The sequence below is a fragment of the Papio anubis genome, chromosome 10, assembly GCF_008728515.1.
Source record: "Papio anubis isolate 15944 chromosome 10, Panubis1.0, whole genome shotgun sequence".
Lineage (NCBI taxonomy): Eukaryota > Metazoa > Chordata > Mammalia > Primates > Cercopithecidae > Papio > Papio anubis.
In genome coordinates, this window is record NC_044985.1 from 75,907,115 (window position 1) to 75,932,595 (window position 25,481).

Sequence of the window (25,481 nt, forward strand, 5' to 3'; positions counted from 1 at the left end):
TGTGCTTATAAATATGTTCAACTATTACATCTTCATAAAAATTAAAAATTAAATGCTATAATAGTGCTTTCTATAAACTATAGAGCATTTTATAAATAATTATACATGAACATAGGGATTCCTACAGATTTACTTAGTTTATATTTTGACATCGAGCAGAATTGTAATAAAATCTTCCCATCAATTTTAAAAGAATCTCTTTCTAAAAAGCTTAATTCCCTAAGAAAAATTTTGCAATGCTTAGAGCCCTCACAAACATTTTTTTCTTGTAAATATACAGAATCTCCTACATTGTGACTCCCTCCTATTTCTTCTTTATTGGTTTGTTATAGAGGCAATATGCCTGCCACTGTACTTTTAAGAATAATTATGTACTGTTTTGAAATTTTAAACATTATTCCTTATTTCTTACCTATCTTGCGTAACTGCATTTCCTCTGGATGCATTTCTCTTCCATTAAGTGTATTAGCACAGTGATTTCACTTCCTTTCAGGAGGTAGAGCTGCTGTATCTTCTAAATACTAGAAACTGTACTGGATTCTTAGAGTTATTACCATCCCAGCATCAATACTTTAAGCCATGGACTTAAAATCACTAATTAAAAGATTCAACATTCTAATTAAACCCTTCAGAGAAATTATACTCTTAGAGTATATGGGAATAAAGAGTAAAGGTAACATAAATTCTTTTAATTTCACTTTGAATTTTTTGAATTTTCTTAATTTCATTTTGAAATTTTAAAGAGTAAAGGTAATGTAAATTCTTTTAATTTCATTTTGAATTTTTTGGAGTTTAAAGTTATTTGCATTACTTTATTTTAATCATCTTTCCTATAGAGGCATATTACCGTTTCACTGATAAAATAAATGAATCTCCCAGGAAACTGAGAGTAAAAATCAAACAGGCATTCTTCAAGTCAGTTAAAAATCTAGAATGCAAATCTCCTGATTGATAATCCAAAGTCATTTCTATCATACTACACATAATGCTTAACTTTCTTTTCCTATATATAGTTTTTAAAAACCCATATGGATGATTCAGACAAAAGTTTGTAGCATCTATATCACATTCTTAAGCAATGTGCAGAAATTCAGAGAACTATTACTGCTCTACTGGAAGAAAAAAAGTTACTTTTATTTTTAAAAGAGTATTCATGTGTGAAAACAAGCTATAGCCATACTGATAACAAAGGTCCCTCTCTCCTCCCTTTTCATTTTCCATCACTCACACTTTATTTTCCTCCTTCTGTTTGCTTTTTATATTTTTCCAATTTTGTTATCCATTACATGGCCCTCATTCATTCTATCTCTATTTCATTACTCCACTGCAATATAGTTTTTCTTTTGGGTAAAGAGAAAGCAAGATAGATTTCAACCTAAGAAGAGCTGAGATAGGATTTCAATTGAAGTTCAGATGCCTATAAGCTCATCTCCAGCAGAACAGCAGCTCTCAGGTGTGGCAGAGCAAAAAGAGAATAGGTTTTGCTTTCTTCCCATATATATTTCCTGGGAAGAATCTCAGACATGTCATGCTTGGTAGCATTTCTTTATTAAATTAGTATTTCGGCAGAAGTTGCTTACAATTGACACCTGTCAGACTTTGGCTGTAATGTGAGCCCAAGCACGGGGAGCTGAGGTGAGGAGGAACAAAACATACAACAATGATGTGAAATGTTGTGTTTGCCAGAATTTGACCATGACAGTGGAGAAATGGAAAGGGTATGCTGGTTAGAGAGGGAATTAGTACAGCAACATGGAAGGGAAAATTAGCCTTTTACAAGTATGTTTTATGGAATAAATATTCATTTCCTTGCTATTTACAATATATTTTATATTTTATTTCTGCAGGGGAATATTTTTCTTTTCATAATTAGAATCATAATTTTTTCCATTGTGTGCTCTGAAGAGAATTTACATGTAATCTCCTTGAGTGTAAAGAACTGTGTCATATTCATCTTTACAGCCCCAGAAATCTTGCAACAATACCTAGGTTATAGTATTAGCCTCATTCAAGTCAACCAAATTACTAAATATTATAAAATCCACATTAGAAAGACAAGGATTTTTAAAAAATTATCTCCAAGTTTCGAAGTTCTTAAAATATTTTTGTCAGTTTTTAGCAGTTCACATAATCAGAAATAGCAGCCCAAGATCTACAATGTGTTGCCATGTAAACCTTTCTTGTTCTATCCAATATGTATATGAAGCAAATGTCTTAATTATGGACATATTTAGTAATGTTATATGAAAATAATTTGTACTTGAATTTTTTTCATTAAATAAAAACCATATGTCAACTGATTTTCTACACCAAAGTCATCATAACAACAATTATCTGGATAATTCATAGAAAAGCAAGGCTTTTTTATACAAACAATAGACATAAGTTTAATTTGACTTGTTGTTGTACATATCCAACAATAACCTATTAAAGAATTATCTTAAAATTGTTTATAAATATATAAATTGTATAAATAAGTCCTGTGCTTCCTTTTATCTCATGAAATAAAAATATACTTATTGTATCTATGCTGTGTATCTTAGATACATTTTATTTCTATAAACATTATCACACAACTTCCTTTAAGATGATATTAAAATTTAACTGTGGATTCTGCCACATGTACAGCAGGATAATACATTTATAATTATTTTGATAGTTAAAATATGGTTTTAATTTCATCAGACTTATTTATCTTTCCGAATCTAACAAAGATCTAAACAACACAAAAATACTTAAAAAAAAAAGAGTAATGGAAAATATTCATAGCATTGTCTTTATAATATGACTGAAAGACCTAGAGAGAAAAGCAAGGGTTAAAAATTATTCTTTAACCACCCACACACCTCTGAATTTTGAGAGGAGGCACCTCTAATACTTTTTCTTCCTGCAGTATTTGTTGCTTAAGGAAGTCTGTGGGTGGATAAGAAGTTATTATCCCTCCTACACACACCCGTTTTCTTATTTACAACATTAAACTTCCATATATAAGTACTTGAAACACCAATCATTTTCTTTCTATCACTTTCTCCAATTCTTTGGAATTTGGACCACATATTACCTCCCAATAGCACACTTCACAGTTAGAGTTTATCTTTAATTTTTTTTTATCAGGTGTGAATCTATCCAAAAAATTTATTTGATGTAGATGCCTTTCAAAACAAACATTTATGTTCAAAAACAGAGTTCCATAAATGGCGGGTCCTATGTTCAAAACTAATAATACAAAATTATCTTTTGTATTAATGAGTTTTCTTAAACACCAAAAGAAGAGGATACAGTCACTGAAATGGGACAGCCAAACATTAAGATTTGTATGAAGCATTTGTATCTTATTACTCTACAAATCACCTTTAGGAGAGAATGCATCTTTGTGGATCATATTGGAAACACAGTAAACATGTTTTATCTCAATACAGTTAACCATTTGAATTGTTTCAGCTGAGTAAATAGGTCAATAGTTAAAGATTTTAGAACTCCCTGTAAAATGTACAATAACAAGTTAAAATAAATTTTATAAAACCTCTATGTCCCTTTCATGTTGTAGTAAAAAGTTCTCTCAAATGCAGTAAATGACAGGTATACTCTTGTGCAAATGGGTTAAGCTTAAATTATTTTTAGAATAATCAGGTCTAATATTCATTACTACTGTAATATTCATTCATGTTAAAATATAGGACAATCTTTCAAAAGTAATAGTTGATATATTTTTACATGATTTTAGATTTGTGGGTTTAATGATATCATTTATGATAGTCACACATGATAAATGTTTTGCAAGTAAATTTCTTCACTTCACCCTTTTGTTCAATGTCCTCCACTTTGGAATTATGTTAACTTTTGCTAAAATAAGAGATTAGAAAATAACTATTAACCATCCAAAGTGCTTGCCAAGTAAACCCATTATTAATTAAATACACATTACTGAGAATATGTTATATAGAGATTAGTTAGAACAATCACTAGTTACAATTGTTGGATTAGCCAAACAATCACAAGTTATTCAATCACTTTTGCTTTATTCAAAAATAAAGAAAGCTGATTCTGGCCTCTCAATACCTTGGTAATACGAACTGTACAAAAATACAGGGGAAAGTCTATCATCTATATAAGAGAGATAGCAAGTCACATATATCTTACGATAACAATCCAATGGATATATGAACTGAATTTGTGCATGTCATTCTAAACTAGGTTTTTAGGTTTTAGTTACTAAGTGTTTTTGGCATCCCTTAATAAAGAATTTAAAGAAAATTAAAACTAATAGTCTTACAGAGCAAAGTAACATGTAGACTAGAAAAACAAGTAGTTCTGTTAAGAAAAACCTGACCAGTCTCTAATTTTAAACATTGTATGCAATTAGGAGCAAATACTCATCACCACAATTTTCAGAGCTGCCATTATTTAAAATAATAAGCTCAGAATTAAATGTATTATATGCTTTTTTTTCTAAAGCAAACATTGGAAGTTGTTTTTGTTTTCTCCAAGTTACTATAAAGCACCTACAATTGAAAGGAAGAGTGATTAAAAACAGAAAAAGACAAAGAAAATAAAAAAGTGGTTTCTAAGTGATGTTTCACTCATATGGTATAAAATAAGTTATACATGTCATATTCATGAGATTAACATTATTTCCTGAAAAAAATGTCTGATTCAGATCACGAGACAACATAATGAACCAACGATTTTAATATAAAATGCAACAAGGAAGAGTGAGTTTGACTTCACTTTCACTTGCATATGCTAATAACAATGAATGAAAACTAGAAACTAGTATGTGAAACAAAACTCACATCTTATTGTTAGAAAAATAAAGATATGATGTATAGTATGATAGGATAGTCAAGCAGAAAAACGTATGTGATGATGCTTTAACAGAAAGAGAAATGAAGACATTCTTGGTATGATTTTTTTTCTTTTTTTGTCTTTAAAGATGCTAGAAAATTAACAAGACTGGTGGGTAAACAGTGGAACAGTTCAGTCTCAGCACAATATTTGCAAAATTAGGTAGTCTACATATAAAACTAAACAGCTAGAAAACATACACAATTTTGCATAGAAACTATTTCCTTACAAAAGAAACATTTTAAAAAATTGATTTCTTAATAATATTCTCATGGTAAAACATATACTAAAGGAACTGCCTTTTTTCTCTTTTTTTTTTTTTCTTTAAGATTTAATATGTTCTTCTAAGGTCTTATTTTCAAAACCTCTAGGGAAACTTTCTTGGGAATACTATATTAATCAGCTAAGAAAAACTTTATTAGAAGTAGAGAAAGACTGTCCAGACATCAAAGGACTGTCCAACATCATGTGACATTGAAACATATTCTATGCTTGAGTCTTGACTGTTGTACAGTTTTAGTCTTTAGGAAAAAAATTGTGCTTCAATCTGCTGCTGTTCAGTTTTAGTCTTTATGGAAAAAATTGTGCTCCAATATGCTGCTCTAATTATGTTCTGTGGGTATTGCTTATTTGAACTAGTTAAGCCTTTCATTACATAAGGAAACTTGATAAATCTTTCAAGTGTTTCCTGAACTAGATAAAGGGTGCATTAAATACCTGCCACCCTGCACCCAAGGCCTTCTTTTACTTATCTTTTATCAAATTCTGTATTTAAAAACTGAAATCAACTTGGAATAGCACATTTAATTATTTTACACAACTGAAGCAAGGTCTTGAGAGAATGTTTTTCATTTGTTTTGTTTTTCTTAATCTTGAAATTATACATAGGTTGTATTTTGTTTCGTTTTGTGTGTATAAAAGTCTAATTTTGCTTGAATTTCATTGCCAAAAGTATTTGGGACATTTACAATTTAGTTTCAGTCTACAGGTAAAATCTTCATTTGGTAGTAAATACATTAGATCAAACTTTTAAAGTTCCTCTCTCTCTCTTTCTAATATACTTCCCTAAACAAAACTAAATAATGGGAACATATATCATACTTTAGTAAAAATAACTATAGATTTACTCAAGGAAGCAAAGATAATATACTTTCATTGGACTTAATTTTATCTTTTTCATTTTTATGAACTAAAGTTCCTTCAGTTTCAAATTATAAATCTGATAATTAAAACCTTGTCTATATGGTAGGTTATGTATGTCTTAATAGCACCTAGTAATTGAGAGCAGTGTCTTATATTTAAAAATCCAATATTTAAATTATTTCCTCATGAATTCTTTCTTCCCTGCCAAATATGCTTGCATGCTTCTCTTCAGAAGTTTTAACATTATGCCTATCCACACCAAAAATAACTTACAAACAAACAAACAAATGAACAAAGAAGATTAACTAGAGATAGAGTATGATTCATAAGTATGCCAAATAATTTGCATGGCATATACATGTACTTTATATGGAGACAATTTTTTATGTTTTCATCTTTCCTAAAGTGCAAAATATGAATTTTCCCTAAATATCTGAAATGGAATATATATAAGTAAATATACATAATAATATCCACCAGTAAATCTTCAAATATGTAAAAAGGCAATTCCTACCTCCATCTCCAGATCCTGATCCTGCATCTGTGGGGGGAAAAATTATATTTGCTAGTAAAACACATTCAAAAATACTTATGACTTTTTAAGCTCAAGTTTACTTTCTTAGTTTAATACTGCAATAATATTGTTTGAGAAAAATACTAATATTTAATCCAAAAATATACATTCACATCAATTTAATTTAATATCTATTAATGTAACTTCTAAAATAAATTATCCATCATTTTTATTCCAAAGCTTTAAGAAAACATTATTGCCCAGTTTGGAAAATTTCCTAATCTCGACTATGAAAAATTCCTAATCTTGACAGGCTGGATTTGGTGCCCTTAGCAAAATAAAGTATTAAAAATGAGATGCTTGTAACAATCAGTAAGTTTCAGAAATTAAATAGTCTAAAGTCTGTGGCAAATAAACCCATAATTAAGGCTTATATTCTTGCAAATTGCATATGAACAAAGAGAAAAGCAGTTTAAAAAGAAATATTTTTATATGGGTGTTGATAAGTTTTACGAATACCACAATTGTAGATGATTCCATCTGTGACAAACCATCCTTTGTTTTTGACATCAGTAGAAGAGAGCTTGATTTTTGCCTTTGTGCTTGAAGTCCGATATTCACTAAATGATTCTTGCAGAAAAAAATCATACCTCCTCTTCTGGATTTTTCTTTCACTATTTCTTCTCTCCCCTTCCTCCCATTAATTACAATTGGTCAACGCTGTTTATTTCTGGGAAAGTAGTTCCCAGAAACATGCAAAATTTCAAGTTGAAATCAAAACCACTGAGGTTCCATCTGCTTCTACTTCTTAAGTATAGATATCATATTCCTTCTGCCTTTCCATTTTTGTTCGTCCACAATACATTTGGTTATGTACTTTAATGTTAATACAGGGAAATAAGATTAATATTGATATTCTCTGCCTGATGTGCCCTTATCCCACAGTGAAATCTCACCCAGGGTTCAAGACTTATACCAAATGCCACTCTTAAGAATTTACGGTTTTAGTCCAATTAAAATAAAACATGACTTTTACTTGTTTGCTTGCATGATACTTTATTGAGAAGCACCACATAGAAAGAGGCATGGTATATGAAAATCCACAGAAGGCTGACATATATTGAAGAAGGAAGGCCTTCCTAGCAGCCCTCCTTTTTATCATGTATTGGCATTAGCAGTACCATGAAGGAGCAGTAGTTTGAATTGTCAGTCTTGTTGGAGACCCACATTAACTAAATTTATACAGTCTAGCACTACTTGACTATTAGAATGTCAAGTAATCAATTAACTATTAATGTGACAAGACATATGTCTTTGGGGCAGCATATCTTTTCCTTAAAGGCAAGTAAATTGGTAAAATAATTTATGATAAAATTTATTCTTAGTAAATGTAGAATCAAACAAGGATTTTAATCATAAGAATTGACTGTTTAATGATAATAGATCAAGAAAGACTGATGAATTCATGCTGATATTAGAATATTCCTACCAACTGAACTGACTGTTATAAGTCACAACATCATCTCTTTTGGACAGAACAGTGCTTGAGTGCTTAATGTTTGTCAAGTTTCCTTTTTGTATACTTTCACAGACAAAAATTTTAATTGATTGTATTTGCATTAATTTGAAAGCTTAACTCAGTATTATACTCATTCAGGGCTAAATAGCAGGTTGTGGTATTATAGTGATAACACATTCTAAATATATTTTAGTTAAATGTATATAGTTTATTTTAAATTTTCCCCTATAAACTTCTTTCAGTCAAGGAAAATGTGTTGTTTATCACTCTACACTTATATGAACATAAGCAGAAATGCATAAAGGCTTAGGAGTTCCAAGCTCCAAACCTTACTCATTGCATGATAGAGAAATGTTATGCAACCTTGCTAAGCATATTTCTCCTCTATTCAATGGGTATAGTAATATCTATCCAATTGGGCTATTTTGAGGCTTACTGCACAGTAGTATATTTTAAATGCTTAAGCACTGTCTGGAACATAATAATTAAAATGTAGAGTAAACATCTTGCCTATTCATCTACGGGTATTCTAATAAATACATATGATTGGGAAAAATCAGAAAAAAATGCCGATAGTATTTTATCTTGTATTTCCCACATGCATTTCTAAAACTTCAAGGGGCATGGTTCTTAAGACAATATTTGATTTAACACAAATGAAACAGCCAGGGAAGAAAAGAAGGAATAGATTAGAAAAATGATCACTTAAGTCGGTGGCATCATTATGAAATCGTTATGGGAAGCTTTAATGTTTTCTCTATTATATGATGAGTCATCTTGGCCAACTGATGATAAGTAGCCTACTAAAGTCTTATTAGTGAGACAGAAACACCTAAGAAAATAAGTCATGCTGTTAGACCTAAATCTGAGTTCCTAGTTAACGCATTTCTTACAAGGCAAAAAGTTAAATTGACAGTAAGACCATTGAGCAGATTTCCCAATAAGAATCCATTCTCTGGACAAAAAAATAAAGTTCAATGAAATATAATAAATATAAAGTTATATCTTCTACTGCCTATTATTCCTAGAGCTTACAACTTGCCACTTTCATTCAGTGTCAAACAGCATTAAAAAATAAATGGGAAATATACAAAGAAAAGAATGAGAATCCCTTTTAGATCAAAAGTCAGAACCCCAATTTATTTACAGTCAGATCTGGTTAATGAAAATTACTTTGTTCTCTCCATCATTATTCAGATCAAAAACCTTTTAGATTTACAAGTCCATGGAAGATGCATTCAGCAAGACTGGCTTACTAATTAAATCTTGTAGAAATCTAAGTATGTGAATGAGCTAAAGATGGATTACTCAATTGTGATTAAATTTTCTACTTGGCTAAGTATTTATTTTCATAGTATAACCAGCACATCAGGGACTAGAATGGAAAGACTTGAATGATTCAGGAGAATGTGATTATATGCGCTGACAAGAACTTGGAGGTTGGCAAGTAAGAAAGAAAGATTTTGCTACATCGGCCATAACCGTAACTTCTGATCTGTTTATTATAATAATTGCCTGCCAATTCTCATGTGGTTATTGTTAGAAAAGAACAGATATTCTTGATGATCTTGAAAAAGCAAATCCTTTCCTCAATACTCTATGGTATTTGCCTTCATCCTTCCTGGTTCCTGGGATTCTACTTTTTTTCTATTCAGTTTGTCCTAAAGTATTATTTCTCATTTCTTTGGTATGGCTGATTGATTCCTCATAATTCGTTTGCTCCTTGTCATACTTTCTATATCCCTCATCCTTAGCATGAGAACAGCATGCTGCTCATCCTCCTTTCCTACTAGAGAAGGCTGCCCATTGACTCTCACATATTGCGGTACCTTTTATTCATGACTTGTCATTCACAGACCAAGCAGCAATGACCTGCTTGCTTTAGCAAATAAGCAAATGCAGTACCAGCTCAGCTTGCCTCCTGACCATCCTTTCATGAAGAACATTCACATCTAAGCAAATAATCCCTTAGGAGAAAAGACTGCTAGAAACCAAAACCAAAACAAAATATCATTGGCCATGAGATATGATACTATTCTCTTTCTTCTGCTAATTCTCAGAAACTTGGGTAGTCACCAGTATAACTTTACTAACAATCAATACGCTTAAGACGATCTTTTAAAGAATACGAGGCTTTTCTCTTTGCTCATTTTCCACACTGCCCCAGCCACTTAGCACATAACTTTTAACATCATACTCTAGATTAGAAATACCTGTTATCTAAGGGACTTTTGAACAAAATAGACTTTTCATGATGCTATTCTCTGCTCCTATTTTTGAAGAAAGTTTATATTTGATATCATTGTTATTATTCCTGAATATGCTTATATCATCTAAATTCTCAGGAATTATGACTTCCCAGAAAGATGCTTATTTGCCATTAAGAACAACTACCATGGCATCTTAAAGTCTCTATAATACATGTGACTTTGATATCAAGCTTAACTTGAAAACTCAGGCCCATTTTAAAGCACTTCCCATTTTAAAGCGTAAGCTCTAACAACTACTACAGATAGAAGGAAAGCTTGAAAAGCTATAGAGCATATGAAGTCTCTCTTTCTTCTTACTTCCTTTATAGCATTGTTGGTAAACTTGACTGAAAAACTTTGTAGAATTCCAGGTTAATTGAGTCAGAAATGACACATGTCATTAGAAATTATGTCTACTACAAACACATTTGTCAATATAATCTACTAAATAATAAGACCATTTTGTAGAGCTAAGATTAGACATCAACTTCAGAGCCCAAATCTGCAAAATTGCCTTCCAGCAGATAATGCTATTGTTCAAAACAAACAAACACACAAATAAATAATACAACTTTATCCATACATAGTCAGGTTTCTCCATATTTGGCATGTTGGCAGTCAATCTAGATTTCTAATTATATGTGACTTTTATTCAAACTGCCTGTATTTCATTTAATAACACATGTCCTTAAATCTACCACTGTCCTTATGGTAGATACCCTCTTTCTTCCAAAAGTGACTTGAAATGTAAAAATGACAAAGAATAAGAATAATAAATGCTTTGAACAGAACAATACAGGCTTGTCTAGTCAATATATAATCTGAATTATTTATTGGGAGATGACATAACAAGAAATGAAAGACATAGTTTTTGGATTTGGAATCCAGGCAGAAGGTTTCAAAGAAGATCACACACATACCTGTGGCACATGATCCTTCTGACACCACAAGTATCTCACTCTGCTGTTTGCATGCAGCCTGTCGCAGGTAACACTCATTCTGGTAGCTCTCCCCATTGGAGCCACACACAGGCACATAGTCATTGTTGCACTGGGAAATACACAGATGTAAGCCTATAGTTAGTACTGGAGACTGCATCCCTCTGACATGATGAACAGAAGTAATAATTTGCAAAAGAAACCACTTGTCTTCATTTTCAATGATTCTAATTGTGTCCAATGAGTCTTCATAAGGGCATCATTGAAAGATTCACAAAGCCAATTTCAAGTTAGCCAACCAGTCATTTCACTTAGATAGGGCAAAAATAAGCATGTAAATTGATCAGGGAATTCCAACAAAGTGACTGCACAAGTAGCACAACAAAGATATAGCAACAAACATATTAATACTACTTAATATTATTTTTAGTATGTAGCCCATATGACTTGATGGAAAAAATTAAAATACAGTTTAATTTCAAGCTATTCAAAAACAGGTAATGTCTATCTGTGTTAGGAGTGGAAGTATATGGCCAAAATGCCAAATAAATGAATTAACTCTTAGTTGTTTTTTTAAATTGAATTTAATTGAATTTTTATTGAATTCTAGTCCTTGTAAATTTCTAAATATTCAGATAAGACACTGATTTACTTATTTATTTTTATACCTCTTTAGACTATTGTATATTGATATGGATATGGTCTAGAGAGAAACAAAATTATGGAACACAGAGAAAAATTTAAACAACTACTGAACTGTAAGTAAACTTTACTGACTATTCCAAAGTATGTCTATTAATAGATATCCCATAAAGAGAAAAGTTCATTTTTAAAAGAACCTCATTATTTAAAAAAGTATATATATTACAGTGAAAATTAAGGCAACCTACAGAGTATAGTCATCATAATATAATCATACTCTAAGGCATTAATGACACTTGGCTTTGTCCTATGCCTGCTAATTACACCAGGGATGTGATTATCTCATGATTACTACTACTGATGTGCTTTATTGTTTAATTATAAACAATATAATGATCAAGATTATTATCTTTATATGCTCACCTATGCCAGAAACTAAGAAAGGAAAATCATACTTACAGATGCATGTAAAAACTCTTCTCTATGTTTTACTTTTATCTAATATATTTGAATCTTTGATGTTCTGTGAGTTCAGAATACATACAAAATAAACCAATAATACAGTGAGATGGGTAGGAAAGTTTAAATATATATGATAACAAACCTAAAACCCTATCATAAATAAACTTCAACTCAAGAATTTATGCAAAAGAAAACACCTCTCAACATGTTGATAATCCGATTGATTAAAACCTGAAATTTATTATTTTACTCTATTTCCTTACAATATCTAAACTTCCTTATTCCTAACCATCTATGTAACTCTTGCTCTTTGTCTTTATATAATAATAGCTTAAGTGTCATAACAAATTTAAATGTCAATGTTCTTTGAAATGAAAGCCTAATTTTATGAGTTTTATTTTTTTATATATTATTAACAACTTAAATATAATGTTTTGGTAATTATGATCAACTTTTTTCCAAACAGTAAACCCAAATGGGATGACAGTCATATTAAGATGACCATAATTACTAACAGATTGCTTTAGCACATATTTTAAAAATATTCTTTATCTTAATTTCTACAATATATAATCTAGACATTCTGCAAGTCCTCTATATAGTAATTCTTTTCCACAGTTACATTATTGTCTCCCAGACTCAGTCTATGTATGTGATTATATTTAAAAAACTGTTTTGATGGCTTATGCCTGTAATCCCAGCACTTTGGGAGGCCAAGGCAGGCAGATCATGAGGTCAGGAGATCGAGACCATCCTGGCTCACACGGTGAAACCCTGTCTCTACTAAAAATACAAAAAATTAGCCAGGCGTGGTGGCAGGCGCCTGTAGTCCCAGCTACCTCGGGAGGTTGAGGCAGGAGAATGGCGTGAACCTGGGAGGTGGAGCTTGCAGTGAGCCGAGATTGAGCTACTGCACTCCAGCCTGGGCGACAGAGCAAGATTCTGTTTAAAAAAAAAAAAAAAAAAAAACTGATTTGATTAGAGCTTTTCACTAATCTTTTGCTAATGTTTAACTCAATCAGCAACTGACTTCTGATTAGACGATACCTGTGTAAGCACTGTTTTCCAGGAGCTTTCCAAAAATTTGTTTTAATTTACATCTGAAAACTGACTCACCACAGGTCTGAGCATCTGCACTACTATTCAAGAAAGAAGGCAAGAGCAAAATGCCTGTGAAGATTTGAATTTTCCAATGAGCAGTACTGAAAAAACAAATAAATGTGGCTTGTGCTCATGCCAGAACTGTGGCCAGCAAGGAAAGTGCAGGGATAGGTGCTTGATAAATGTGCTATGATCAGAACCTGAGACAGGAGAATGTAGGTAGGATTATGTTGATCTACGAACACTACAATGGTGTCTGAGCACATGGAGGAGAGACCAGAAAGAAGGAAACAGCTGGTGACATTATGATCGCTAGACTTGCTGATCCTTTCAGTAGACAGAAGAGAGTCATAATATGTCTATGACTAGCTGGACTAACATCTAATGCTTGAGGCCTGGCATTCTTGCCCCAGACTACTTTTCAATCTCCATCTCCAACCCTGCTTATAATACTTTGTGTGTAGATTATTTGGGTCCTTGTTTTCTTCTCTCCAATCCTTAAATTTTATTTATTTGTCCTTCTCAGATTACTCAAATATAGAGTCAGTGGACTGGGAGTGGGGAGTGGAAAGTATTTATTATCTCTCCCAACTGCTAGTACACAATGCTGATATGCATCTTAAAATATCGAATAAACTGATAAAGTGCTCATATGCCGCTTCTGAGGGATGCAGTAAGCCAAATTCGAACAGTTCTAAAAACAGAGCTGCCAAGTTCCACGCACAAGCCAAAAGGGAGATTTCTACAGAGCTGAAAAGAGCTTAACTGTAGATTACTGGCATGATGTTTTTGGCCCTTAGTATCAAGACTTGCACTCATTAATATGAAGAATACAAGGAGGACGCACGTCCTAAATGATGAAAACTCATGAGTGGGAGTCTAGTCCTAGGTCCTCCTATTTCTTTCACTGCCTTGGTGTAGGACTTTTTGAATGTTAGTCAACAATGAAATATTTAACAGGTTTATAGCCTAGTTTTCCCACTTGAAATGCTTACCTGGAACACTTGGGAAATTAACAAAGTCATGTTTTTAAAACGAGAAACATCTTGTAATACTTACACAAAGAAATGTAAATTATTTGCTTTGTATGATATGTATTTTAACTCTAACATCAAACCATGGCATTTCTAGAACTAGAAAAACAAGAGGAAACAGGCTAACCCTAAGCATGAAATACGCTAACTACTGCATTAAAATATGCCAAATTATTGGAAATAGTTTTTAGTAATATTCATGATACTGCTCAGTTTCAGATGAAGAGACAGATTGAGATGTTAAGTGACTTGCTAAAGGCCATACAGTTGCCTGGTAAGAGGAAAAACAAGACTCGAGTTCAGATGGTTAGGTCCATCAATGTATGTGTTGTACAAACTTCCTCTCAGGGGGAAAAGTGATTCTATTTTTCTATGTTTTAAAATCTTATGTTTATTTTCCAAACAAGTGTTTTTCAATAGAAGAATTTTGTTCCAAAATGGGCTAACCCCCACACTAGTGGAGTCAATAACTTGACACACTAGAATGCATGAAATTCATTTTTGCTACAAATTAATAAAAATTATGTGAGAAGCTTTTCATAGGATTTATTGCTTATTTGATTAATATAGGTTTTTTGAGCTGAGATTTCAGCATCTAGAAGCTTACGTATGACTTATGTTTTTATATATTGCCAGCCCCTTCCACAGAGTCTGGCATGTAGAAGGTGCTCAACAGATGTTAAGTCAATTCTGTTATATTCCCAGTTGTCAAAGGCTTAAGAAGAATGGCTTGGGATATGGTATATTTTTCTTCCAAAAAGGAAAAAAGATTTTAAAAATCTGCATATGTTCCAATCCTTTGGCCATTCCATAAGTAATTTTTACTTTTCTGTGATTTATATTTCCTTAAATGTAAAAAAAATTATGATTTTAAGAGTGGACAGGCCTGTGACTATGGTGGAAATGACTCTGTGTGCCTTCCCAGGCTAGGTCACTAAAGGATATAGCTTCTACCTGGCTCTTTCTTTCTCTCTGGATGCTTGACTTTGAAACTCAGCCACTATGCTATGAGGAAGACAAAACTTGCCCATGCAAAGAGATCAACATGGAGAAGAAGAAGGTCTTCAGCTGACAGTCTGACATATGAGTGAGAACCCTCAGATCAGTATAGCACCAAGCCTTTGAATTCCCTCCCCTCACCATCAGCTAACGCCAAAGAGAGTAGAGGTGAGCTGTTTTGATTAAGCCCTGCCAAAATGGCAGATTCATGAACAAAATAAATATTCATTGTCTTAAGCCACTAAGTGCTGGGCAGTCTGTTACACAGCCTTAGTAATAAGAAAATTTTAGATCTAAAGCATGACTTATTAAAAAAAAATTTAGTATTTGAATTAGGTAATACCTGAAAAACATAAGGCTTCATAATATTTTTAAATTATAAAGTAGTTATTGATCATTGCATGACCAGGGCTATCTATAAATATCTACATGTATCTCCCTTCCTTTTTCCCTCACTTTCTGCCTCCCTCCCTTCCTTCCTCCCCACTTTTATTCTTATCTACCTACCTACCTACCTACCTACCTACCTACCTACCTATCTGTCTGTCTATCCATTTACTGTCTCCAAATTTTCATCCTCATACTTACTGGGCTTAATACCTGGGTGATGAAATAGTATGTACAACAAACCCCCATGACACGTGTTTACATATGTAATAAACCTTCACATGTACCCCCAAACCTAAAATAAAAGTTTTAAAAAGGGGAGAGAAAACAATCATCTCACTGAGTTGTGAGAAATAAATGAGATAATATGTTTGAAGGATAGAAATCAATTTATTTAAAATCATCTAAGAGAGGTGAAGACTAATAATGTTTACTTTAGTGTTCCAGTGATAAGGCAAATTGTAAACACTATAGATATAAAAATATATGCCCATTTCTCTTTGAAATTTATCTCTCAGCTAGAAAGACTATAGACTGCAGGCTGGGTGCCGTGGCTCATGCCTGTAATCCTAGCACTTTGGGAGACAGGCAGGTGGATCTCCTGAGCGCAGGAGTTTGAGACCAGCCTGGGTAACATGGTGAAACCGCGTCTCTACTAAAATACAAAAAAATTAGCTGAGAATGGTGGAGTGACCTGTAGTCCCAGCTACTCGGGAGGCAGAGGCACAAGAATCGCTGGGAGACCCAGGAGGTGGAGGTTGCAGTGAGCCAAGAGCGCACCACTACTATCCAGCCTGGGCGACACAGCAAGACTCTTGTCTCCAAAAATTCAAAAAAAAAAAAAAAAAAAAAAAAAGAGGAATGCTTGCTTGTACCTGAAAAGGCAGCAGAGAAAGAAACAGAAGTTTAGAGTAATACATAGGAAAATAGATTTTCAATACCTCTCCCTTTTTATCAGATACTAGGGCTAAAATAACAAACACCAAAAAACTCAAATTCATGTATTGGAGAAGATGGACTCAAGAGACTCTTAGCTTAAAATATCCTATTTATTATTCTTCATGCAACTTATACTTTTCTTTGATCTTCAATTTAATTCAGCCACTCTATATTCTTGGTATGTGCAAAGTCTACATTTTCCACTAGGGAGATGTTTATTTTTTCTTGCCAGATTGACAACTATTGCAAAGCACAAACTAATAGCAGTAGTAATACACTAGTACATTTCAAATGCCACGAGGATTACAAAAAGCAAATTTACATTTTAGTTTCTTACTCAAACTTGCATTCGATGCCACTCCCCCATCGATTCCACTTAACAATTATTTAAATTAATGCTAAACAGCTGACTGACCAATGTATGAAAAACACACATATTTTTGTTGATAAAAGTTTTACCAAAATCTTCCGTAGCACGTATAAAATGAAAACAATTCCTTTAACAAGAAGATTATTTATTTTCATTTTGCAGCTTTACAGTTCTGTTCCTTTGGAGTTCTGTCAACCCCCCCCTTTTTTTTTTCTCCTGGTGAAATCTTAGAACCATGGCTTTACACTTCAGGAATGCTTTTCCTGGTTCATTTGATATTTTTTATGAGTTCATTTCTTTTGTCTATCTATGGTTATGAAAATAAGACAAATTTATGGAAATCAAAAAGGGAAAGAAGGAAAAATTCACAAAATTCTCTGGGCCTTTAATTAATGATTTATCCAATTGTGCTTTTTTCCTGTTTAGTTAACATTTGGTTAAGTATGAATTGGGGAGTTCTCATGCTCTATCTCTCTCATGTAGTTCATTGAAAGTACATAATGACATTGTTTAATGTGGCTGGAGACCTTAGAAGTTGATGTTACATGCATATTAAATATGCATGAATATGTTTCTGACACTATGGTATGGTCTAAAAAACTGTACAGTCAGAGCAGTACTCACCCACCAGGAGGTGGTGCACTTTACAAATATCAGTTGTCATATTATGTTTCTTAGAAAGAAGAAAATAATGTCTAAGAAGGTTTTAGCATTTCTAAAAGCCACTTAAACTTTATTTAAATGTGAATTCTCTTCTTAGTGGGAGTTCAAATTCAATCTAAAATATTTAAATTTCATCAATAATTCTAAATATTACCTATTAAACCAGATACCTAGGTCTAAATTTGAGTTTAATGTTTTTATTTGTTCTATATTTTTTTATTCTTAGAAAAGTTTCCCTTATCTCACATGTACTTTTGTTTATGTGCATATTTCCTGGTTGAGTCATACTGTCGGATTTTAAAAGTATTTTTAAAAGTAATTTAAAATGCTCAAGGGCAAATATAGGCTACTGGTACAACACCCATGCTACTTGAAGTTCTACATGATTATATGACCATTTTGAGAGGAAAAGGTTTATAACTTACATGGTGGAAAGCATTTGTTAGCTAATGAGCATCCTAATGACATTAAAAGTTCTATCTTTAATATATACTAGTAACCTAGTTTTGATGATGCCAGCTTTGTTACTTAAAATAAATTAACACAAGAAAAAGTACATCTTCCTGATGTTCATAAAATAACTTGTGGATCTAAATGCTCTTTTGGATTCCTAGGGGATTCAGTTCTAATTGAGGGTGGTACCTATGAAAAAGCTGACATATATTAATTAATAAGTTCCATGATTTCCAAATTAGAACAAAGTTTTGAAGTTACACTAATAAGGAGTTAACTTAAAAACCTAGTCAGGTTGCAAGGGCAATAAAGGCCACGAGCATTAAAACAGATAGCAATAAGATAAAAAGATGATAGTTCCCATCAAAAAGAACAAAAGCACAAGTTCACACTTTTTACCCCCTACTTTGACTATTATGCCCAGTCAATTCACTTTTAAAATGATGCTAGAAGGGTCAGAGAAACATAATTTTCCTTTGACATCCCAAAAGCACAACCTGAAGCTTTCTACCTTCAGTGGCGTTTATAACTTTGGCATATACATTTCTCCAAAAAGTATATGTCTTCTTGACATCAGTTGGCTCTCTTGCCAGTACTTTTGCTTGGTGCCAGCTTCCCTCTTAGCTTGCATAGCTATAAATTTCCAAGTGATAGGCTGTAAAGGGAGATCCCTGCTTTGCAGTCTCATTAATGAATTAGAAGATGCAAATATAAGACTTCTTACCTTGAACTGACAGACGCAAGTCACAGTGTCTCCAATTCTTAAACATTCCCCATCAAATTTACAGGTGTTGGTGTCACAGAGGAAGAGATCATTTTCTCTGTCATCATAACCTCAAATTTAAAGAGAACACTCCAGTCATTAAAATATGTTACAGATTTTTAACAAAAAACACTATCTTGAAGCTTTAAAATACTTGTTCTAAATTTTAAATCCAACAACTATAGCTGTACTGCAAGGTCACCATCTACTGATAACCTCAAAATCTAGTTAAGTGATCAATATTCGTTTCCATTTTCCACAATTCTTTTCTAGTCAATTCTCCTTTAATATCCTTTTCTGACAGTGCTATTTTTTAAGGCTTCATTAATATTGACAGTGGTGCTTAACATTTGCTTCCTGGTTTTTTTTTTTTTTTTTTTTGCTCATTAGGTGGACAATATTTATGACCACAAAACTCCACATTTTGGAAAAGAGCTAGCGATGATCTCTGAATGCCCTTTTACCACTTCCCCATCTTTAATTGTTCTTTTGCTTCAAGGACTGAAACAAACCCTTATTTGAAATTTATCCAGACAAAGAGGAAACAAAGCCTCAATAATAAAGATAAACAGGCACAGTGTTTTCTGTGATGGTCTGTTTGGCTCAAATGAAGATTGATCACCTCTAAGTTAACAGGGGTGGGAGCGGGGTGCCAAGTTCTTGACAACCTATCTGCAAAACCAGTTTATTCTCTTTAGTTTATGCCGTCCCCTTTAAAATATCTGGCAAATATTGAATTTCTTGATTGCAAATGTCAACTTCACATTTAAGTTAGTTATTTCCTAAAACAATGCAAGGGCTAGGAATGAAGCAAACCAGTCTGTGTTGGACTACAAAGCCATCAACATTTCCAAAAACTGATTTTGCAGACTCAAAATTATTACTATAATAAAGCATCTAAAAAGTGATTAGGCAAAGCAAAGTGAAACTTATTCTTTCAAAAACAACACACATGTATGCATGAATCAAGAAGTTACAGAAACATGTTGAGTTTTATTAAAATGCCAAATTTAGAAACTGCCAAAAAAACAGAACAATCTATTGACCCAAATCTAATAGGGTTGCAAATCTCAACTTGTCTTTGTAAAGGATAAATTAGAAGGATGCATAATAATTTTCCTTTTGGCATTTACAGTGGTAATAACTAGGAACTATACAGGCTTTCACCCTATGAGTTACAGTTGGTCATTCCCTCCTCTCTAAAGTTACATACACTTCAGCTCACATACATCCTTAAAGCCACTTTATTCACAGCCAGATTTAACTACAGCAAAATTATATTTACAGAAGATGAAAAATTACATACACACTTGCTAAAACTAGAACAGACCACACCTAGGGGACAATACCCAGGCATGTTAACGGAGTTTAAAATGCCAAGGAAATTACACCACAATTCTGCCCAGTATACTACAGGCTGTCAAACCGAAATGCTATGCCAGCTAGGAGTGCAGCAACTCCCATTCTCTGGCCCTATTTAATTAGGAAGCTTCAGCAGAGCGAAGCCTGCCAAGCTCTTGCCGTCAGAATCTGAAGGAACCCAAGCGAGCAAGAAGAGTGCTTGACCCACTCCACGGAAGCCTGTCCAGAAATGGAGGAGTCAGCGCCCACTGAGGTCGGTTCCGCCCTCGGCTAGCCTACACGGAACCTGACCAGCCTCAGTTATGCCCACTCCAGCCTGGGAGACCCGCAAAGTGTTCTTTTTCTCAACTTCCCTCTACTAGGGTAGAGGGAAGGCTTAGGGAAGCAAGAGAGGGGCATAACTGGAATGCAAAACCAATGTTTTTTGTCGCCTAGAGAGAGAGGGAGAGAGAGAGAGAAATTGATTATATTGAAATCCAGCTCCTTTAGAATCTGTGTGACCTGGTCTTGAATGGGAGACCAGTGCACCCTCATGGCACCTTTGCCAGGAATCAGCGATTCCCCTGCAGTCACCATTTGATTTATTGCTTTCTCGCTCATTCTTTCTCATAAAGTTATTTCTTCCTCATCCTAGTAAGACTTTTTTCTTTAATGATGACAAAGCTTCTCTTTTTGTGTTTCCCCTGAGATTGGTGTTCTTTCCAGTGAACCCAGAAAACCATCCCGTTTAATATTTCTCAAAATTCTCTCAGCTCCAATGTAAGCGCGAGCATGCAAAGGTTTCCTGCTACACCTGCACTTTCTACCCATCCCAGAACTACCCCCCACCTCCGGGCCTGGAACAGTTCTCCGTGTTTCTCTGGATAGAGGTGGGTGGTCTTAGGAGTCTAGGGCAGTAGGAGGTGAGGGGCTGAGGAGGCGCGCTAGGGTAGGCTGGTCTGTGCTGGATACGCGTGTTCTTCTGCGGGGTTAAGGGGTCGGGGACGGGGGTTCTGGACTTACCAGAGCAATTCCAGCCGGTGGGCGTTTGGCAGTCACTTAAGGAGGTAGGGAAAGCAGCGAGCTTCACCGGGCGGGCTACGATGAGTAGCATGACGGGCAGCAGCAGCAGCCAGCAAAAGCCCTCGCAAAGTGTCCAGCTGCTGCACTGCCGCGGGGACTCCCACAGCACCATGACTAGTTCGCGCAACTCTGCAGCAGCAAACGGCTTCCGAGGAACACAGGATCGCGGGGGCCGGGCAGCGGACTACTGAGCATCCCGCGGACGGCGGCAGCAGAAGCGGCGGCGGTGGCAGTGGCACCCGGCGGGGAAGCAGCAGCCAAACCCGCGCATGATCTCGAGAGTTTCAGCAACATCCAGGGACTGGGCTCAGCCCCGGGAGCGAGAGGGTCGTCTGCTGAGAAGCTGCGCCGGAGACGCGGGAAGCTGCTGCCATAAGGAGGGAACTCTGGGAAGCCGGGGGACAGGAGGAGACGGGAGTCCAGGGGCAGAGGAGCGGAGCCCGAGGAGGCAGGGTGGAGGGAGAGTCAAGGCGCCCCGCAGCCCGGCAGCCGCCTATCAAGCTCTGCCGCCCGCATCCCTCTGGCGTTTGGGAAGCAGCAGGTCCTCAGCCCGCCCGGGGTCACGTGGGAAGAGGCAGTCGGACTCTGATTGGTGGAGCAGGATGCAGGTCCCGGGAGGGAGGGGTCGACGAGGAGGTGCAAGGATGCAAGGAGGAGGCGGCCGCGGAAGCCACAGATGGGCTCGCTCGCCGGGCGCCGGCCTGAGTGGGGCTAGGCGGGGCTGGCTCAAGTGAGAAGCTCGGGCTTCATGGTGGGCTACCCGCATACTCATATACCACTAGCCTCACTCTCCGCTCCAGGACGCCCCCTACCGAGGGCGGGGTGCGGACTAGCGCCTCTCTTCCGCGCGTGACCCCGGGCAGCGAGCGCCGGCCGCGGCTGGGAGGCGTCTCTCCGAGCTGGAGATGGTGGGGGCGGAGGTGTCATAGGAGCAGCAGCAGCAGGGCAGAGAGGGGCGAGCCGGCGCGGGAGAGGGCGTCCCGCTGGCGCCCAGTGCTCCAGCGTGCGGGAGCGCGCCGCCTAGACTGTAGGGGGATGCAGGCTGAGAATGTCGCGGCGGAGAGGCCAGGAACATTTTTCTAGGGATTTGCAGGGAGGAGAGGGTGAGAGGCGATGGTGTTAGAACCGCTCTGGCCGGCCTGGAAGCAGCAGCAGCATCTCCCACAAGAGCCTGCAACCCCAAGGCTGCTCCCCGAGCCAGCTCAGCCATCCCGGCAGGCGCTCTCCTTCCTTCTCTCTTCTCCCCTCTCTCCTCCCAGGCCCCCCGCAGCTCCGACCCAGCCCGAGCGGCCGCAGGTTTGAATCCCTCTCTCCGTCACCCGCTCCTCTCCAGCCCGTAGCCTATTCGTGTGTCCACCTGGGAGGTGCGGTCAGATGTGTTTGGAAGGTCAGATTTGGGCGGGACAAGTGGTCTGAGAGGAAGAGAAAGGCTCCTCCGCATACACCGCGGGTAGGTTGCCGGGAGCATCCGCCAGGAAGCGGCGTCCCGGAAGGGGAGAGCGGGCTCTGTTTTTTGGCTCAGGCAATGGCCCTGCGTGCCTTACGCAGGTCTTTGCCGGATGGCCGGTGACCTGGGGCGACGAGAGAAGGTCTAACTCGGCAGGAGTCTCTGGCTCTGCGCGTTTCTTTCCTTCGCTCCAGCGGGCACAGGGCAAACGGCATAGCGGGACCCGCCTTCCGCCTGCTGCATTCTTCAGGCAGTTAGACACACTCTTTAGCCTAATGGAATTTTAGTCGCCAGTAACGGGACCGAGAGCTTTCCGGGACAAGGGTGGAGAGGAGCATCTTTCTTCCGTGACCGGGGTCACTATTGCAGTCTCAGTGTTTTGGAGGCCCCACATGGAAGAGTTTTCTTTTTTGTGTGTGATTATTCAGTGATTCCTGGTTTTTATTCCTTCTTCTCTCCGCTCTCCTTCTCTATTCCTCTCTTTTATTCTTCCTCCTTCTTCTCCCCCAGTTTTCAAAAGCCTCCAGATCCTCCCTTTTTCTCTCTATTTAAATTTTCCTTTTGTGCCCCTCTTTCTGTGTCCTCTGAATTTAGGAGAGCATTTAATAACATTTAACAGGCAATTAGTGTCCATTCCCAATCACTTAAAAGAGGCATTAACATACTTTGAAAATGGGACTATCTATCCTTTACAGACACCACCAGAAAAACAAATTGTACCCGAGTAATCCTTTTAAGTACTTTAACCTCCAACCTACTCCCACTTCCTCGCTTTTTAACTTCTCCTTTGAGAGATGTGATCGTGCAGCACCTCAGTGCCTCAAAGAAATCTTTTTTTTTTTTTCCTGTGTGAAATCCATCCCTTTATCTTACATCTCCGCCTCCGTCCGAGACTGTCCCCTTCCCCTCCCACCTCCAAAGATTTCTGAATCTCAGTGTCTGTCACTCCTGGCAATTAAGCAGCAGATCCCAGCATTCTAGTCGGTGGCATATCGCTCCTCACCGACGAAGACTCCATTAAAACAGATCAATTTGACCAGACGTTGGAGGCATCAGAAAATCGGCTTCTAGACAGAGCAGCTAAATTCTTTAAGGAAACGGAATACCCATTAGATAGAACTGCCAACTAATATTGCAAAACAAGGAATTAGAGATTTCTTTCGCTACAGGCTTTCAGCAGAGAAGGAAACATAAATATAGATCAAGATTTAACAACTCTACAGCACAGAGTGAGAACATGTCATTTTCCATAGCAAAGATGGTGTGGTAACTAATCAAGCTTATGAAAATAAGTCATGCTTGAAACTAAAGGCAAAGTCCTTAAATGTGTTTATGCAGTAATTACGATAATGAAACAGGACCTGCTAGGATTTCAGAGCTTGGCTATATAAGTAGAATTTTACAGAACCTCTTAGCAGAGGAAAACTCTTTTTGAATTTTCTGCTAAGTAAATTTTTGGCATACTTTCTAATAATATATACTCTTCCTAATACGTTTTGCCAAAAGTAAGTTAAAACTCCAAAGGAGTTAATTACTGGTTGTGACTGGTTAACAAAAGCAGTTGCTTCCACAGAGGTCCTTTAAATTATTAAACAGTGTGAAGCAAAGCCTTTTCAATGGGAATGCTGCAATTTTATTGCACTTAGTATGTACTTAGTGTTATAGTGCCACCAAGAAACAAATTCTGAAACTGGCAAGCACCACCAAGTGGCAGAAGAACATCACTCATTGAGCAGAGAATTGTATTATTGAATACGTAAATAAAAATATATACATTATTTAGACTCGTCAGTCGGTACCAAACAAGTAGACAAGACTGCATTAGCAATTGGATTAGTGCTTTAACTTTTCCCCAACAAGGTGAAATCGGTTTACATATTAGAATTAAATTTAAGTTTATGAATTGTACTTTGCATTGTGTATTATATGATTACTAGTAATACGACACAAAACGTACCGTGCATTTGCAAAATTCTTATTTTAAAATACTATACCATATTTATTTTCAATCTTCTTGAGCTAGGATACTTTATTTGTGGCATACGCACTCTAGAATTGATGCAGAGGGGTAGAGTCCAGTTGTTAGATTTTCCAGTAGAAATAGCTCAGAGATATTTTCTCCAGAAAACTTAAAAACATTTTGTTTTTTTCTCATGGAAAGAACATCAATATAAAGGGTGAGATTACTCACAGCTTAAGTCGGGGGTTTGGAAGTTATTCTTCAACAAGAATAGTTTAAGATAAATAAATGAACCTGGGAAAATAAGATACACTGCCAGTCAGAACTCTATCTTCTTCATGATTTCGTACATTCTGATTGTTTCAGTAAAGGTAAGATGTATCCTTTGCTTCTTAGGTGTCAGGCATTGTGCCATGGAGGATATAACACGTTATTTTTATTTAATCTTTAAAACACCCCTATGAGACAAAGAATATTGTTATCTCATTTTACAGAAAAGGAATATGGCTTTGAAAGCATCAGACAACTTGCCCCATGAAACAAATCTAGTCAGTGACACTGCTGGGACTCTGTGAAATTCTGCCTGACTTCAGAGCACAAGACAAAAGTCACTAATTTCTTCTGTATTG

General features: G+C 36.1%; 1 protein-coding gene across 1 annotated transcript in view; it reads right to left on the reverse strand.

Moving 5' to 3' along the window:
• TMEFF2 (transmembrane protein with EGF like and two follistatin like domains 2) overlaps nucleotides 1–22,740 on the reverse strand; it is a 242,590-nt gene extending 219,850 nt beyond the window's left edge. Inside the window, exons 1-4 of the mRNA XM_003907748.5 lie at nucleotides 21,386–22,740; nucleotides 18,983–19,092; nucleotides 11,191–11,320; nucleotides 6,503–6,529 (exon numbers count right to left, since the gene is read on the reverse strand). Coding sequence (XP_003907797.1) covers nucleotides 6,503–6,529; nucleotides 11,191–11,320; nucleotides 18,983–19,092; nucleotides 21,386–21,557 — 439 coding nt within the window. The 5' untranslated portion in view covers nucleotides 21,558–22,740. The remainder of the gene's footprint in view (nucleotides 1–6,502; nucleotides 6,530–11,190; nucleotides 11,321–18,982; nucleotides 19,093–21,385) is intronic.
• Between the last annotated feature and the right edge of the window lie 2,741 nt (nucleotides 22,741–25,481).